Below are 18,039 nucleotides of genomic sequence, written 5' to 3'. Positions count from 1 at the left end.
TATTTAAAAAGAGCTTAGTAATAATTTATTATATACTTTGTGTATGCGTCACTATAGGGCCAACAACACACGCAGAACGCTTCATGTTTAGTTGTAGAAAGGGAAAAAGTCTTTTTTTCCTGAGAGCTACTCATATGTCAAATGATCCGAAATTTGGAGTCATGAGCTATTGGAGTAGTATAATATTGTGTAGGTGGAAGAAAATGGTGAGACCTCCTCCTCTCCTCTCCTCTGTCTTTCTATCTTTTTCGTTTCGTTTCTTGGTAGCTCAGCTGGAGGAAAATGTGAAGACCATCAGGTGCGCTGGTCCTCTCCTGTTGCAAAACCAAACCAAAGGAAACCAAACCAAACCAGGAGCTGCTGCTTTGTTTGCCGTGGTTTTCCATCCCCTGCATCTTCCCATCCCCTTCCCTTCCTTCGCTTGGGTTTTCCTTTCCTTTCCGGCCGGCGGCTCCCCTCCTTCCTCCTCCTCCTCCTCACCTCGCAGGCTCGCACTCGCACTCCCACCCTGCCTCCCTGCTTCCGCTTCCTACTCTACTCTACTGCAGTAGCCCACCAACCACGCCCCCATCCATCCCCCACCGGACCGGTGGGAAGGAAAGGGAAGGGAAATCGGTAGTAGTAGGAGGAGGAGGAGATGAGAATCTCCTTTTCTCTTCTTCCCTTCTTCTTGTTGCTCTTTGGATCCACCGCCCGCTAATGCCGCCTAGCCGCCCCGATTCCACCCATCACCACCGCGCACGCGCACCAAGGCGCCGCCGCCGGCGGTAGAGCTCGTGCCGGAGATTCGCCTGCCCTCCCTCCCGGCCTCTTCCTCCTCCGCCGCCTCCGCCTCCGCTTAATAAGGGATGTAATTTGTGGCTGGACGGACGGACGGACGGACGCCGCAGGTCAGACCTATTTCTTACTACGACACTAGTATAAGTTGGTACTAGCTTTTATTTTATTTATTTACTCGGATTTCGTTCCTGAATGAATTCACCCGAGTATGGTTAGAAAGAAAGAATTTTGGTCAGAGGATTTCTTCTTTCTCTTCTTAGATCTTCTTGCTTTTCTGTTTCTTACTTACTTATTATTAGGAGGGAGGGAAAAAGAAAGAAAGATTTGCGATTGATTGATTCATACTAACTGCTTGAGCATTTGATTGACTTGATGCAGAGCAGAGGCAAACACCCCCCCCCCCCCCCCCCCCCCCCACCAAATTCATGCCTTCCTTCCTTCCTTGAGCCAGCCAGCCAGTCAGTCAGTCAGTCAGCAGGAATCAACCAATTGATTTGATTTGATACCACAAGAGTCAGTCAGTTGCTGCACAAAATCAAAATTCCACAGTCTGAATCTGAATGAATGAACCCTGGTATGTATGGTAGAGCCCATGGCAGCAAGAGCAATGCGTCCCTTCCCATGCTGGCTCATCTCGCTGCTGCTGCTGCTGCTGCTGCTGCCACTGCCGCTGTCGCGAGCCGCCACCGGCGATTTCAGCCACTGCGGCGGCTGCGACGACGCCGACGAGGGCAGCCTGTGGAGCACCGACAACATCCTGCAGTGCCAGAAAGTCAGCGACTTCCTCATCGCCACCGCCTACTTCTCCATCCCGCTCGAGCTGCTCTACTTCACCACCTGCTCCGACCTCTTCCCCCTCAAGTGGATCGTCCTGCAGTTCGGCGCCTTCATCGTCCTCTGCGGCCTCACCCACCTCATCAACGTCTTCACCTACGAGCCCCACTCCTTCCACCTCGTCCTCGCCCTCACCGTCGCCAAGTTCCTCACCGCCCTTGTCTCCTTCGCCACCGCCATCACGCTGCTCACCCTCATACCGCAGCTGCTCAGGGTCAAGGTCAGGGAGAACTTCCTCAGGATCAAGGCAAGGGAGCTGGACCAGGAGGTGGGCAAGATGAAGAGGCAGGAGGAGGCCAGCTGGCACGTGCGCATGCTCACCCAGGAGATCCGCAAGTCGCTCGACAGGCACACCATCCTCTACACCACCATGGTCGAGCTCTCCAAGACGCTGCACCTGCAGAATTGCGCCGTCTGGATGCCCAACGAGGCCAGGACCCACATGATCCTCACGCATCATCTCAGAGAAAGGGAGATAACCGAGTCGCACAGCGGCTCCATTCCTATCTCTGACCCGGACGTGGTTGAAATAAAGGCGACGAGGGGCGCCAAGGTCCTCGGGGAAGGGTCGGCGCTCGGGACTGCTAGCAGGTGCAATCCTGAGGCAGGGGCTGCGGTCGCTGTGATACGGATGCCGATGCTAAGGGTGTCCAATTTCAAAGGAGGCACCCCGGAAATGATGGAAACGAGCTATGCTATTCTGGTCTTGGTCTTACCCGAGGACGGTTCCCTAGGGTGGGGTGAGCAGGAGCTGGAGATTGTCGAAGTGATCGCCGATCAAGTGGCGGTCGCGCTCTCGCATGCTGCTGTTCTTGAGGAGTCGCAGCTGATGCGAGAGAAGCTTGCTCAGCAGCACAGGGACTTGCTGCAGGCAAAGCATGAGGCTGTGATGGCAACTGAAGCCAGGAATTCCTTTCAGAGTGCCATGTATGACGGGATGCGCAGACCGATGCACTCGGTCCTTGGTCTCGTCTCGATGATGCAACAGGAAAGCATGAATCCAGAGCAAAGGCTCGTGATGGACGCCATCGTCAAGACAACCAGTGTTGCCTCGACGTTGATGAATGATGTCATGCAAACATCGACGATGGACCGTGAGCACTTATCTCTGGTGAGGAGGCCCTTCAGCCTCCACTCCTTGATTAAGGAAGCGGTCAGCGTTGTAAGGTGTCTGTGTGGCTCCAAGGGGGTTGATTTCGAGTTTCAAGTGGAGAATTCTTTGCCCGAAAGGGTCGTTGGCGACGAGAAGAGGGTTTTCCATATTGTCTTGCACATGGTAGGCACTCTGATAAATCAATGCCGTGCGGGCTGCCTCTCTTTGTATGTGAATAGTTACAACGAGATGGATGAGAGGCATAATAATCAGGACTGGATGCTGCTGCGAAGAGCAAACTTTTCTGCCGGATATGTGTGTGTCAAGTTTGAGATTAGGATTAAAAAATCCAGAAACAGCCTTTTGGATGTGTCTGCCAGCCAAATAAGTCAAGAGCCGAACGCTAGCAGTTCGGAGATGGGCCTTAGCTTCAACATGTGCAAGAAGATTGTGCAGGTAATCATTCCTTGTCATATTATTCATGCCTCTTGCTTCTGTCATATTATTTATAGAAGTGTATTATTGGACTCCATGCTTATTGAAGATTATATTGGCAGATAACTAACTAGTTGTTGATCCTCATCTGTCTCGTCAGTTTTTCAGTTTCTTTTTTTCTTTTTTCATACGGTAACTAAACATTCAGGCTAGCATGTAGTTACAATTATTATTTTTAAAGACATATAGTTACAATCAATTATGAAACTGTCAAATTACACTGGATTTTCCTGCCAGCGTACTTTGTGCGGAATGCTGTGATATCTTCAGCACTTGACTGTGGTTCAAACTGGGCGAAATAAGATTTTTTTTTTTTGCCACTTTTGTTACAGTGGTGCTGTAATAAAAAATGAGATTTAGGCTGCTTGTTCATGCTGTTGAAACTAGTATTAGTGAACATGATGTGATTGGCTGCAAAGAATTCCGGTGCTTGTTTTCGGTAACTATCTTTTTCTTCGTGCTCATCAGTTCATTCCTCAGAAAATATCTTACTGTGGCACTTAGGCGTTCAATCTTATTCTGTCGTTTGCTTGATGTGTAATCTATATATTTTATTATTAGCTGACTTGAGGCTTTATGTTGTGTTGCAGATGATGAATGGTAATATCTGGTCCGTATCAGACCCAGAAGGGTTGAGAGAGACGGTCATGCTGGCTCTCCAGTTCCAGGTGCAACATGTGACCCCTGTCTCAGGAGCATCCTCGGACCTATACCGATTATCACCGATCCCCAACTTCAACGGGCTCCATGTCCTCCTGGTGGACGGTGATGACACCAACCGAGCGGTCACCCACAAGCTCCTGGAGAAGCTCGGGTGCCGAGTCTTTTCGGTCAGCTCGGGCATCCAGTGCATGACCTCCTTTGCAGGCGGCGAGTCGTCCTTCCAGCTGGTGCTTCTGGACCTGACGATGCACACGATGGACGGGTTCGAGGTGGCCCTCGCGATCCGCAAGTTCAGGAGCAACAGCTGGCCGCCGCTGATCGTGGCCCTCGCGGCGAGCTCGGATGACAACGTCCGGGACCGGTGCCAGCGGTCGGGGATAAACGGTCTGCTCCAGAAGCCCGTCACGTTGGCGGCCCTGGGGGATGAACTGTATAGAGTCCTTCAGCACAACTGATCTCTGTGGATCTTGATAGATTGTTGTAGCTTGATGGGTAGTTGATTCCCTTTTGATCGATTATGCCAGGTTAGGTCCCATACAGATGACAAGAAGCATTTGTGCAAAAACAAAAAAAAAAGTAAGGAATTAATTGTACAGGAAGGAAGGAAGGAAGGAAGATGTAAGCCTGCCTTTTTTCGCTTTGGTGAAGAAAGGTGGGGAATTTTGGAGAGATGAAAAAAGCTACCCACTTAGGTTCTCTTTTTAGGGCTATTCATTTGTAAAGCCTCTTATCTTGGATTATTAATGATTTATTTATGAGGCAACTCATTTGGGGGCAACCAGGTCAGGTCAGGTCATTAACTAGCTAGCAGAGCAGAGGAGAGCAGACAAGATGCTTCTAATCTGGTCTGGTCCAGTGAATTGGGGTGCTTGATTTGGTTTGGTGGCTGCACTTGTGAATTCAGTGAATGCAGAAAGTAGTGTTGATACTGACTTGTTATCTTGTTGAAAGAAACTAGTACAAAATCATAATCAGGCAGACTGACTGACTAGGAGTATTTGATGCTGACCTTTTTTCTTTTAAATAAGTTTCAGTCTTGTAGAAAGAAAGATAAAGACCTACTAGTAGTACAAAGGAATGTTAGGAGGTGTAGAAAATTTGAATGAGTGTTAGGAGGTGTAGAAAATTTGCAGCTGAGGTTCCATGGTAGTAGGATCCAAGGCAACCTTGGCTGATTGATTATGCTTGCTACAATAATTTTGTTTTCTTTTTTTGGTGGGACAACAATATGCAAGGAGACACTTGGCAAAGGGAAACCAAGTAAAAAAACACCTCTTCTTCTTTCCTCCCCGCCTCCTCTGCCTCTCCTCCTCCCCCATCCCAGCTCCCCTCCCCCCTCGCCGCCCCTCTCCTCCCAATGGCCGGACGCGATGGCCGAAGGTCCTTGTCGTCGATCCGTCGAATCCTCCTCAAACCATCACGACGATTCCGCCTCTCCCGTCCCCCCTCCCCGGCTTCCCCGACCTCCCTAGCTGTGGCAGCCGCAGAGGAAGTACCATGGCGTCTGGCAGCAGGGGTGGGGGACTTGGGTGGCGGACTCACCCATGCCATTGGCTTGGGTCCTCCCACACGGCCGAACTCGGTGTGCTCGAGGGGGAGCGACGACAAGGACATTTTTTTTAAAAAAATGGATGAACATTGGCTCCTAGGCTCATCTGCACCCGCGTTGAATAAAAAATTCAAAATAAATACTAGAAAAATTCAAAAAAAATCCATTCCTTTTGACATGGTAGATAATTTGGTGCGTGATGTCCGTTCCAAATTTCAAATTATTTGGACATCTGAGTAGCTCTTGGTAAAAAAAGACAAATTTTTGGTCTGTTAAAAAGTGTACTGTTCATATACTGTTCTGACCTAATCTATTTTTTTGCTAAGAGCTGCTCAAATGTCCAAATGCTCTAAAATTTGGAGCGCACCTCACGCACCAAATTATCTATCTTGCACAAAAAATTTAGATTTTTTTTTGAATTTTTTATGAATTGTTTCTTGACTATAGGCATAGGCACAGTGACGGATAATCTTTTTTTACATGGTAGATAATTTGGCGCGTGATGAACATTTTTCTAATTTGATGATAATTTTCTAATATGCTGAACATTTTTTGAAACAAATTTGTAATTCGATGATCATTTAAGAAAAATCAATGAAATTTTTTTTATATAGGCATAGGCACAGTGACGAACATATGACTGTTGTGTTGCCGATATATCAATTTTTTTACTTTCTTTTTATTTGGGTTTGACCGCGTGCTTCTGAGATATTTGTATATATTTGATTTGATTTGATGCTACATCTCGAGTCAATAAAAGAAAAGCGCCCTTTATATGTCGGGGAAAGCTAACACATTCTTTGTGACTTGATTACCAATTTCTTTGGAGAATTTGTAATTTAAAAGGGGAACGACAAGTGCAAAGTCTAAACATTCAAAAGTATGGAGAGTGACTTTTTTAAATAAAAAAAAGACAAATATCTATCTTAGGGGAAACGACTTGGTAGGAAAGAATTATCCGGCAAACATCAACATTTTCTTCTTGGAATTAAAACGTCTTGTTGTTGGGTTGGTATCCCTCAAGAATGGTGTTGCATGTGTTCATGGCGCGCGCATCCAGCAGGCTGTGGTTCCACAGCTTAATCATCACCAAACGCCAGCACCTGAGGGTTGTTTCATTTCATTCATTCATTCATTCAATCAGGCGCAGCAAGCAAATCAGTCAAGCCGGTCCATGAAGGAGGGACTCACCAGAGCAGAGGAGGGTTTTGTACAAGCTGCGGTCCATGAAGCCGGGAGAAGCCCTCACAGGCCCAAGGTATATGCCCATCAGCTAGCACCCTGTGAATGAATTATCATACACTTTCAGAAAGACACGAGGCGCATCAAGTAGGGTTCAGCGAGTACCGTCCGTAAAACACTTGATTTTGCACACATGCATACCTTTGTTTCCGAATAAATGAATTCCACATATGCATAATAAGCTTCTCATCTTTCGTGACATCAAGAAAATCAGCAAGCATCTGCAACCAAGGGAAAAAAAACAAGTAATAACTTAAGATATGTTTCTAGTAGTATGTTTCTCAACCGTAATTAACGAGAGACAAATATCTGCTGACCCGTCTATCTTCCAAGTCGGCAATGTCATCGTCAACTTCATCCTCGCTGTCATGATCTGACAAAACTTGTTCCACTGCCATTGGCTACAACAATCAAGCTATACATGTCAAATGCAGAAACAAGAGTAAATGAAATTCAGACGTCATGCTAGACTAGATATCAAAGGAAATGCAGGCATAAAAACCCTAAGTAATATCAAAAATCCAATAAAACAAAGCTTTAGTAGGGGCGTAAATGATGAGCAAGAAAATTATAGAACAAGAAAGCTGGCAACAGGCAGATTTTTTTTAAAAAAAATTCTTTATGCATGCAAACAAAACAGCCTTTCTTACAGTGAAGCCTTGGCATCAAATTGGCTGGCACAAGTGAAACCTTGGCAGAAAACTGTATTAGATTTGCCACCTGCTAGTTGTAACTGAACACAAATAATTCAGACATCATGCTAGCAAAACTGGCATAGTCTGGTATTTATATAAAACACCAGATCATCATATTTTAACTCAAGAGAAGCTGACAGTGAAGACAAGAGTATTACTTCTCACCAAGCTCCAACGAGTCGCAGGTCAAAGCCTAGAAAATTTTAGACCTCTCATCTACTAGAAATCAGCATCAAATTCAAATTCAGATATTTTTATATTCACATTCTGTTTTTTGGATGCCCGGTCTTGGGCCGGTGCTCTTGTTAGTTCCATACATGACATAAGGATGAACAAAATTTATTTCCCACTCACACACCTGTGCCCTGTGAGAATGGAAGAACTGACGTTTCTGCAGAAGTTGTCGGCTGCCACATAATATACACATAAAAACAGTTGGTTTAACATTTTTCTATTGTAAATGTCTGGACAAACAAACAGCTATATATACAATGCTTAGCATGATATCAGCGAAGTATGTAAACAGAAGGGCTACTTTCTGGGATCACTTCGCTCCGCAGATAGTTTCCTTGTCTTCCCAAACTCTAGTACTGTCGGTGGTGTAAGATTGCTACCATTTAATGAGTGATCATGCTCGGCAGAATCGGGTGCTACTGAATTATTATCTGCAAATTTTAGACATCAGAAATCAGCATTTGCAGGCATGATCTGTTTCTTAGGAAACAACTTATGTGGTTTGTAGCATTCATTCAGGTATAATCAAAGAACAGTTGCAATAATCTCTACCTATGGCAAGGGTCTAAATGCTATATTCAAAACAGCATGCAGGACTTCTCAGAGCTGAAATTCCATGTGCAAACAAACAACTGGCTCATTCTTAATTCCAGTTTCACTGAAAATTTGACTGCTTTTGTCCACCTGTGGGATCAGTCTAGGAACAATTTTTTGATTGGTTTCATCAGGAATGGAAATTTGAAACACTGTATTTATTATATAATAAGATAGTAGGCGAAGACACAATCAGAAACATCACTGTACAATTCGAAACACTGCATTATGGTGTTACCATTTGAATGTAGTTTATGCCACAGTAAGATACCATAAGATGACTCCCAAAAAAGAAAAAGAAAAAGATGAGAATGTACCATCTTCCCTCTGAACAAACTCGTCTTTAGACGATCCTGCCTGGGCATCTTCAGGTGAAACTGAATCCATGATATGTGGATGTACAGGGCTTATATTCTCAACTGTGGCTAGCGACCTTCGACGACGCATCTTAAGCCTTGAGCTGATGCAACACAGTTAGTAAAATCAAACAGAAATAAGATGAGCTGATCCATCATGAAAATTGATTGAGAAAGAGCGTACCAGTAGGAAAATGTTTGATGTCTTGGATCAACTCCCTTGCCCACAAGCTGGGAAATAAATGGGATTATTAGTTCGAGGCACTAATAACAGAATGTTTCAATGTAAAACCATATGCAAGTATCCTTCAGAACACTCAGCTCATTTATTATCGGGTAATTCTGCAAGTTCTGTATCACTGTTTTACCTCCATTTTCCAGGCATCAGCCTTCAGACTAACATTAACAGCCTGGCATTCTTCAGATATCTGCATGAATGTAAAGAGCAAACCAACAATCAAATTATGACATCGATCAAATAAGATTTACAATAGAAATTCCAGAAGTTTACCAACCCAAAACTCAAAGTGGAATAGGTCATGCGTTGAGTTCAAGTGACACCCCAGGCCCTAGTATCGCCAGAATCACAACATTAGAGATGTGCCTCAGAGAAAGTGCGCACAACATTGTTCCCATAAAAAATAAGAAAGGTCGAGCAGAAAAAGAACACAATCTAAGTTTCCTCACAAAGAACAAGAAGACATCAACGGTGCAGCGTGAACTAGACAGATTCCGTTTTACCCTAAATGTAGCAGGTGACATGATTCACCGGCCCTTAGCAGCAATAAGCAACATTTCGAATGGAAATTTGCTTCAAACTTTACCTTGTAGCTTCCGCACTTTACCAAGCAAAAGGCGCAAGCAAAATCTTCGGTGACTGGTAAGAAGGGATCAATATTAAGAATCACGAGCCAAACAGAAAATATATGACTTGACCAACAAATGTCACTCAGTGATGCAAAACTGAACGTAGTTAATTGCAAACACCAGATTTTTGCCATGATAAGCATTCAAAACAATGTACACTGTATAATAAACACAGGAGTAGCCAACTCACTCAGCAACATGTCCTAGGATCATATGCAAAATCATGTCCTAGGTACTTCCTTTTGTGTTGTGTCGATACACTAATATTTGTATAATACATATCTCACCATGACTAATTGGACAAAGTAATAATTTTACCACCATAAAACATCATAAGCTTACATTTCAATAACATGTGTACCATCGAAAGGTCGTAGCAGAAGATATTTTACTAGTTTAGTTGCAGATATACTGATATTATTAACCTAGCATATCTAGTTAATTACGCTCCGCAAATCAGGTACAGGGAGAAAATGTAGAACACCTAGGGAAGGAAAATGCCAGTATATGATGCAAGCAAATGCCAATGGATTTGAAAACCGCATGAGCCCAAATGTTGGAGTAAGCGAGAACCTTCAGTCTTTTGCATAGTATTGTTGTAGTACTTGAAGTTGAAAATCACATTACCAGCTCTTAACCTGCGGAAAATATACATTTCCATTTGTTCACTTGGTTATACCAAAATGCAAATGTGTTTGTAAAGCTGAAAGTTAGAGCAAAGTGTCATAATAAGACCTGACCAAACACTAGGTCGGGACAGGCTGACTTCAGCCTCACCACAATACTGGAGTAGTACTTCTTTAAGACATAAACAATGTCACTTGGAACAATTATCAGTGATTTAACTTCTTAAATTACATGAGATGGAGGCATAAGTAAGCTGGGGTCTCTCTTTTGAACAATCAAGGCTCTGCCAAAGAGATGTTTCCAATTGAACCATAGATAGTGATTATGCATTTTGCACTTTTTCTCCAAAACTAACAAGTAATTTGTCTAATTACTTTCATCAATTATATTTCAGGAGAAAAACACTAAGCTTAATGATCTGAAATTACTTTTGAATTTTGATGGCAAAATTTAAAAATATCATCTCAACATGACAAACCCAAATATTGTGTATACTAGCAGCCAAATTTAAAAGATCGACTCCATGCATTCTAAACCAACACCAAACCCAAATATTGTGTTACCTTATAATATGAGGTAATGATGAAGGTGGGACATCACTGTATGAGTAACTATTATACGGAGATTCAGACATGTCTCTTGCACCAGCCTCTTGAACGGATATGCCAACTTGGAGTTGATATGAACCCTGAAACAATAACAGCAATCTTAGACAAGCTGCGCAAGTAACTGACAGAAGGTCAGGTCTACAATATAATCCGTTGCCCTTAAATATGGAAATGATAATTAGATCAATAAATAAAGGAACAGAGTTACCCTTACCGTAGCATCAACCTTATGAGAGCAAAATGTCAAGCAACTGTCCTGCTCCAGAAATTTTGGCTGGATGTACAAAAAAAGTCAAGGCAAGTAGGTCAACATACAGCGGAAGCAATTAACGGCCACTACGCCCCAAAAACTCTCTCTTCATTTTTCAGTTTCTAATAAAGTAAACAAAAATGATTGTGAAATCTGAGGCACAACCGAAACGAAAACAGATTTGCATAATCACTTAAACTTCCATACACTACAGAATACAACTTTTAGTGTTAACATGGATCTTATAACATGTTGTGTTACAAAGATGCAAACTGCACTACTGATTTCACAATTTGCCACCTGCACTTCTGGAACATGATTTGCTAATTAACGACAGGCACCGCGGCCTTCTAGGACAACTAAAGTTACATGCTAGTACATAGGGTAAATTTTCCAAATACAGGTGGCTAACGTAATTTATTCAGTCTGAAACTTGAGGATGCAAAGGATTGTCATCCATCTTATGGTTAAATTGTACTACTAGAAAAGTTGAAGTATATACATTAAGAAAACCGAAGCTTAATAATATGGAAAAGTTCAACCTAAGTACCTCTAAGAAACTTGGGTTCATAGTAACTGTAGAAGCCAACTCCACAGTATGTCCCAAATTTAAAGTCACGCAATTCTCCAACGACGAACCAAGTAAATTAATTGGTATTTTACCCCAGAAACATTTCCCTTCAAGCTCTGTCAAAATGCATCACGTAAATGATAGTAAGTAGTCGCACTCAATAACCCCACAAATCATAGCTGGTTTCTGATATTCAATTTTTAAAAGGCACATATGTTGAGCTATACTGGCTACTAGACATGGTAATGTGATACAAACTTACTTCGGAGAGCAGATGCTTCCACATGGTCCCCAGAGCAGTTATTTTCTCCAACCTGCCCTTCTGAATCTGAAACTAAAAAAAAAGGAACCAGATGTGACGGTAGTGAGGAGACGTGAACCGTGCACGATCACATATGATGCACATCATACCACAACGGATAAGGATAATGCTGAGGTTGCAAGCTCGGGAGGTTGCTATATTCTTGACGTCTGGAATTGTGAATGTGGCTTTGTTGTGGTCTTTACTAGCAAATTCAGTGAATGACGTAAGCAAACAGGCACGACTGAATCGATATATCGGAGAATGCTGCAAAACATGATGGCATTGTTTAATGAGATCATTAATTAATTTGGTACAAGAATGTCTATAAATTCACCATGCATTATGCTGCAAAACAAAATAGTGAGTGGAACTGAAAAAGGGGAACACTTACTTACCCCTTCAAGTGGGATGCTATCACTAGTAGGTGTAGCTAACAAAACATAAAGGGGGAAGATGTTGTGGTCAGTATTTGTGCCTCGAGAAAGGGATACAGTTAGTTGAATCCTACATCCACAAACACACACTGGTCAGCATTCGCATGATGCAACAGACAAGATTCAGTTAAAGGGGTCAGAAAACTAGATACTATAAAACAGTGAAGCCTCTGCTCTGCCATTTATCTATCCATGTCAAGAAAAGAAAATAGTTTCAGAAACAGTCTGTACTGACATAATAAATATGGGACCTGAATGAATGAGAGCTACCTCTTTTTGCGGCTTGCCTGTATCATGTAATGGAGGCATCTTTGCAGAAAAGCGGGCTGCAAAAGAAAGCCATTGTATTGTTGTAGTTGTTGTTGCTTGTGTGAAATGAAATGAAAACAGCTATACAGGATTTAGGGAGGGAGGTTACATATATAGTACAATACATTATCAAGGGCTCGTTTTTGGATAACATTGCAGAGCTCAACTGGCTTGCAGTACAACTTGAAGGTTTCTTCAGCAGCAAGCTGCTCATCTGGAGACAGCTCAAGTGTCGACGGTTGACGGCACATGTGGTCTGGTCCTGCCCTGCCCTGCCCTGCCCTGCATATTATATTATATGTATAAGTACAAGTCAAACAAAAGAGGAATCTAGATACATTTTTTATTGCCATAGATAGATAGATAGATAGATAGATAGATAGATAGATAATTAGAGACATGGTTGTGTATCTGCTGTGCTGCTATCAGAGAAGAGAAGAGAAGAGAAGAGAAGAGAAGAGAATTTTAGTTTCCAGATGCCGCATAACAATGATAAACAGGCAGCGTGAAAAGAGGGAGACATTTTGCTGAATGAATTCCACGGTTGCGACAGACCATTCATTCTTGTTTTCTTTTCTTTTATTTTATTTTCTTTTCTTGGAATTATTTATATTTATATCCTGCCCTTGATACATACATACATACATACATAAATAGGAGTAGATACATACATACATACATACATACATACATAACCAGGAAAGGAGTAGAGCTAACTAGTACTAGTATATTAGCAGCTAAGGAGTAGAGTAGAGTAGAGTAGAGTAGATCTAATCTAACCTAATAACCAGGAAAGAAAGAAAGAGGCGGAGGGAGAATCCTATCGTATCACCAATCAATCCCGCCTGGGGTTCGCTTCGCTTCGCTTCGGGTTGGATCAAGAAGAAGCATACATACCTAAGGATAAGGATAAGGATGCCCCGCGCGCGCGATGAACGGATAAGGCCGGCGGCGGCAGGGCGTCGGCGGCGGAGGACCGCCGGATCTAGGGCCCGCCCAAGCCCAAGCCCAAGCCCAAGCCCAGCGGCAGCAGCAGCACGACGAGAGAGGAGGAGAGCAGACACAGGAAGGAAGGGAAGGAAGGAAGGAGGAGGAGGAGGAGGGGAGGAAGAACAAGAAGAGAACGCTACGAGTGAGTGGTGTTTTGTTTGTTTTTTTATTCCAAAACAAAATCCAAAGACCAAAAAGGATTCATATTGCTGCTTATAGTAAAATAAAACCCGCCCACCGGCGGCCGATTTGATTAAAGGAAGCAAAGGGAGTTGCAACGGAACTAGAGTTGGTGTAGATCGTTCGTCGAGTCCCTCAAACCCAAGACTCAAACCATGGCCTTCTTGGAAAACATATATAGTAGAAAAACAAGTCGCACTACGATTGATCACCCAAGAATAAATATAAAGATGAGGATAACGATCGTTACTAACTCCAAGTAGCAGCTAAATTAGACGAGTCGGTGTATCTTTAATTGGAGTCCTTTAAACCGTAGATGAACGATCCGCCCACAAACGATCCCTCGAACGGAGGACTGAAACCACGACCTTTCTACTTGGTTGTAAGCGTACACCCGACGCCATCCGGAGCTAATCGTCGACGAAGAATTAGGGGAAGAAGATTAGAACCACACTGGGATTCTAATTATTAGGATTAAAGGATCTACGTCAAGCTTTAATTGATCAACTAGAAACAACTAGAACTAGAGAATTAGAGGAGGCTCCAAAATTTGTTTGTTCTAATAATGCAAAAACTTCTAGTATATATAGGTTAGACGGGAGGAGGGGTCGCCACAAGGGGGGGAGGACTCCCTTCCCATTGCCTCGACCATTCCCCCTCCCCAATTCGGCCTCCCAAAGGGGGGAAGGGGGCACCTCCCCTACATGGGCCTTGGTGGCCCAATTCTTCCTCATATTAAATATAAAAGCCTCCTAACAATTACTAAAACATTTTATTATTAAATCAGTATCATCGGAAACATTTTCCACCTATAAATTATTTATCAGTAATACCCATATTACCCGATAAACTCCGAAACACTTTCGGTGATCCCGGAATGCTTTTGCTTCCTCTCAAAACTATTTCAAATTTTAATGAAACAATTCTACAAATAAATCCTCAATACTCTCATCCTTCTAACACTCAACAGATCGTGATTATCTTAAGCTTGTGACCCTATAGGTTCGGTAAAATATAGACATGAACGGAAACCCCTTCGTGCAATGACCGATAGTGGAAACGTGGGCGTCCATATCGGTCCCTATGATTACACGAATGACATTCGAGTGAACCTTTGGTTATCATGTGATGTTCCCTTTGCTTCACGATACTTTACAAAACCCGAGGTGAGATGCGTCGGTATCCTCCTGAGTCATACACATGCTTGATAGGTGACGGTGTCCTGGACTAGGGGGTCCTAGCCAAGACGGCCTAATGTATGGGCCGGGCTACCAGCCCATTGGGGAGGCAAGACTCCGGAGACCCTTTAAGCGCGGCGACCAAAGACTTGGCGTGTACTTCAAGCATATTTAGATTCGACATGTAAACCCTTAGATGGCAACCGACCATGTGTAACGCTAGATGCCCCTGGTGCCTATATAAACTGGGAGGTTTAGTCCGTAGAGGGCATCATTCATTCCATCCATCATACCATTAGGGTTTAGACCACTACTTACGATCTTGAGGTAGATCAACTCTGGACTTTGATACCTTCATAATATAAACAAGAGCAGGACGTAGGGTTTTACCTCCATCGAGAGGGCCCGAACCTGGGTAAATCCCATGTGTGTTCTTCTCCTCTTACCCATCGATCTGATCTAACAGCTCCCTCCTACCCGAGATCTGTCGGTTTTGACACCGACATTGGTGCTTTCATTGAGATCTTGTTGTTTGATCGTCAAAGGTGGATGGCTCGCTTGCAAATAGATATAGTAGCATCGGTTGTGGGGGCATCTTCGTCCCCGTCCAACTTTTTGCTTTCGGTAGCATTGTGTGATGACCCACAAGTATAGGAGATCAATCGTAGTCCTTTCGATAAGTAAGAGTGTTGAACCCAACAAGGAGAAGAAGGAAATGACAAGTGGTTTTCAGCAAGGTATTTTCTGCAAGCACTGAAATAGTCGGTAACAGGTAGTTCGATAGCAAGATAATTTGTGAACAAGTAACGGTAACGGTAAATAAAGTGCAGAAAGGTAGCCCAATCCTTTTGTGACAAAGGACAGGCCAAAACGGTCTCTTGTGATAAGCAAAGCGTTCTTGAGGGCACACGGAAATTTCACCATGCTACTTCCATCATGTTGGTTTGATTCGTGTTCGCTACTTTGATAATTTGATATGTGGGTGTGCCGGTGCTTAGGTGTTGTTCTTACTAGAACAAACCTCCTACTTATGATTAACCCCCTCGCAAGCATCCGCAACTACGAGAAAAATATTAAGATAAAATCTAACCATAGCATTAAACTTTTTGATCCAAATCATTCCCTTACGAAGTAGCGCATAAACTAGGGTTTAAGCTTCTATCACTCTAGCAACCCATCATCTAATAACTACTCCACAATGCATTCCCTTAGGCCCAAATATGGTGAAGTGCCATGTAGTCGACGTTCACATGGCACCACTAAGGGAATCACAACATATATATCATCAAAATATCGAACACATATCTAGTTCACATGATTACTTGCAACATGATTTCTCCCGTGACCTCAAGAACAAAAGTAACTACTCACAAATGATAATCATGCTCAAGATCAAAGGGGTATTAAATAGTATAATGGATCTGAACATATAATCTTCCACCAAATAAACCATATAGTAATCAACTACTAGATGTAATCAACACTACTAGTCACCCACAAGCACCAATCTAAGGTTCCGGTACAAAGATTGAACACAAGAGATGAACTAGGGTTTGAGAGGAGATGGTGTTGTTGAAGATGTTGATGGAGATTTCCCTCCCAAAGATGGGAGAGTTTTTGGTGACGACGATGACGATGATTTCCCCCTCCGGGAGGGAACTTCCCCCGGTGGAATCGCTCCGTCGGAGGGCAAAAGTGCTCCTGCCCAAGTTCCATCTCAAGACGGCGACGCTTCGTCCCAAAAGTCCTCCCCTGACTTTTCTAGGTCAAAATGACCTATATACCAGAAGATGGGCACTAGAGGTGGGCCGAGGAGGGCACAACCCACCAGGGCGCGCCTAGGTGGGTTGTGCCCACCTGGTGGGCCTCCTCCGGTAGTTATTTGCCCAGTATTTTTCATATATTGTAAAATAATTCTCCGTAAATTTTCAGCTCATTTGGAGATGTGCAGAATAGGTAACTCTGACGTAGCTTTTTCAGGTCCAGAATTCCAGCTGCCGGCATTCTCCCTCTTTGTTTAAACCTTGCATATTATGAGAGAAAAGGCATGAGAAATACTCCAAAAAGCATTATTATGCATAAAAACTTTATAAATAACAGTACGAAATCATGATGCAAAATGGACGTATCAGCCCCCTCCAGATAGGCCGACCGCTTCCACTTCTCCACCTGGGGGTTGGTTTCCTGAAGCCTATTTACCAGGACGAAGAAGCTTGTCGACATCGGCTGGCCCGACCAGAGGTTAATGTAGATGTCCTGCATCACCGGTCGTGCTTCACGGAACAGCTCCGCCAGCTGCTTCATCTGATTGTTCAGCAGCGGCGGATGCTCGGGCACCTAGAATTGGGCCTAGAAGGTCTTCTCCTCGGACCCATCAGGCTGGGTAGCGAAGTACTCCATGGCAGGTCCCTAAAGACCTTTGAAGAATGGCAGACTCTTGTGTAAGATGAGAAAATCGGCCGTCATAAAAAATGTAGCAAAGTATATAGGGCTTACCGACGATGATTTGCTTCACTTGTTGAAGCATCTCGCGGTCAGCTCGAGTCTAGGTCTTGGCCTCCTTGCATGCCGAGCTGGTTGTAGCCAGCTCGAACGTGAGACTATCCTTCTCCTTCTGAAGGGCATCACGCTACGCGCAAAAGCCCTTCAGGTCTTCTTCAACCTTGGTGATAACCCACAATTATAGGGGATCACAACAGTTTTCGAGGGTAGAGTATTCAACCAAAATTTATAGATTCAACACAAGAGGAGCCAAAGAATATTTGTAAGTAGTAGCAGTTGACTTGTCAATTCAACCACACCTGGAGACTAAATATCTGCAGCAGAGTGATCAGTAGCATAGTATTATGATACTCCCTCCTTCCCAAAATATAAGGTGTTGGTTGACTTTTCTGGTTTTCGTTACACAACTTTGACTATGATTTTCACGTATTGTATTTATATAAATTTAAAACACGTACATATGAAATAAAATTGTTTTGCAAAACAAATACGATGATGTCATTTATACACGTTCAATTGACATATATTAGTGGCCAAATTCGTGCATCAAAGACCGTGCAAAGTCAATCGCATCTTATATTTTGGGAAGGAGGGAGTGATTTGATAGCAGTGGTAACACTAGCAATAATAATAGTAACAGTAACAGTAGAAGTTTGTAGCAATTGTAACAGTAGTAGCAACAGT

The 18,039-nt window shown here is 43.3% G+C and overlaps 2 protein-coding genes across 8 annotated transcripts; one reads left to right on the top strand and one right to left on the bottom strand.

The window, feature by feature from the left end:
* The first annotated feature begins 309 nt into the window (after positions 1–309).
* Positions 310–4,643, top strand: LOC123050916 (ethylene receptor 2). Its single transcript, XM_044473626.1, has 3 exons — positions 310–890; positions 1,159–3,163; positions 3,793–4,643. The coding sequence occupies exons 2-3, from the start codon at positions 1,361–1,363 to the stop codon at positions 4,318–4,320; spliced, it is 2,331 nt and encodes a 776-aa protein (XP_044329561.1). The 5' UTR covers positions 310–890; positions 1,159–1,360; the 3' UTR covers positions 4,321–4,643.
* A 1,638-nt stretch (positions 4,644–6,281) lies between these two features.
* LOC123050915 (polycomb group protein EMF2B) lies at positions 6,282–13,682 on the bottom strand. 7 transcript variants are annotated; one of them, XR_006423864.1, is made up of 22 exons: positions 13,403–13,682; positions 12,631–12,787; positions 12,467–12,522; positions 12,158–12,266; positions 11,870–12,026; positions 11,721–11,792; positions 11,438–11,574; positions 10,852–10,911; positions 10,593–10,717; positions 9,976–10,040; positions 9,360–9,412; positions 9,051–9,104; positions 8,904–8,963; positions 8,720–8,766; positions 8,497–8,639; positions 7,887–8,016; positions 7,710–7,758; positions 7,307–7,389; positions 6,974–7,057; positions 6,798–6,877; positions 6,606–6,695; positions 6,282–6,517 (listed from the first exon to the last, which is right to left on the bottom strand). XR_006423864.1 is itself a non-coding variant. In XM_044473624.1 (21 exons), the coding sequence occupies exons 2-21, from the start codon at positions 12,717–12,719 to the stop codon at positions 6,403–6,405; spliced, it is 1,791 nt and encodes a 596-aa protein (XP_044329559.1). In that variant the 5' UTR covers positions 12,720–12,787; positions 13,403–13,682; the 3' UTR covers positions 6,282–6,402. The 7 variants fall into 7 exon arrangements, 5 of the variants coding, with proteins under 5 accessions (XP_044329559.1, XP_044329556.1, XP_044329558.1 ...); XR_006423865.1 differs by lacking the exon at positions 6,282–6,517 and adding an exon at positions 7,510–7,570 and having other exon boundaries at positions 6,635–6,695; XM_044473624.1 differs by lacking the exon at positions 7,307–7,389 and having other exon boundaries at positions 12,615–12,787.
* Between the last annotated feature and the right edge of the window lie 4,357 nt (positions 13,683–18,039).

This window comes from Triticum aestivum, chromosome 2D (assembly GCF_018294505.1).
Source record: "Triticum aestivum cultivar Chinese Spring chromosome 2D, IWGSC CS RefSeq v2.1, whole genome shotgun sequence".
Taxonomy (NCBI): domain Eukaryota; kingdom Viridiplantae; phylum Streptophyta; class Magnoliopsida; order Poales; family Poaceae; genus Triticum; species Triticum aestivum.
The sequence above is the reverse complement of the archived record's forward strand: the minus strand, read 5'-3'. Positions and strand labels throughout refer to the sequence as shown.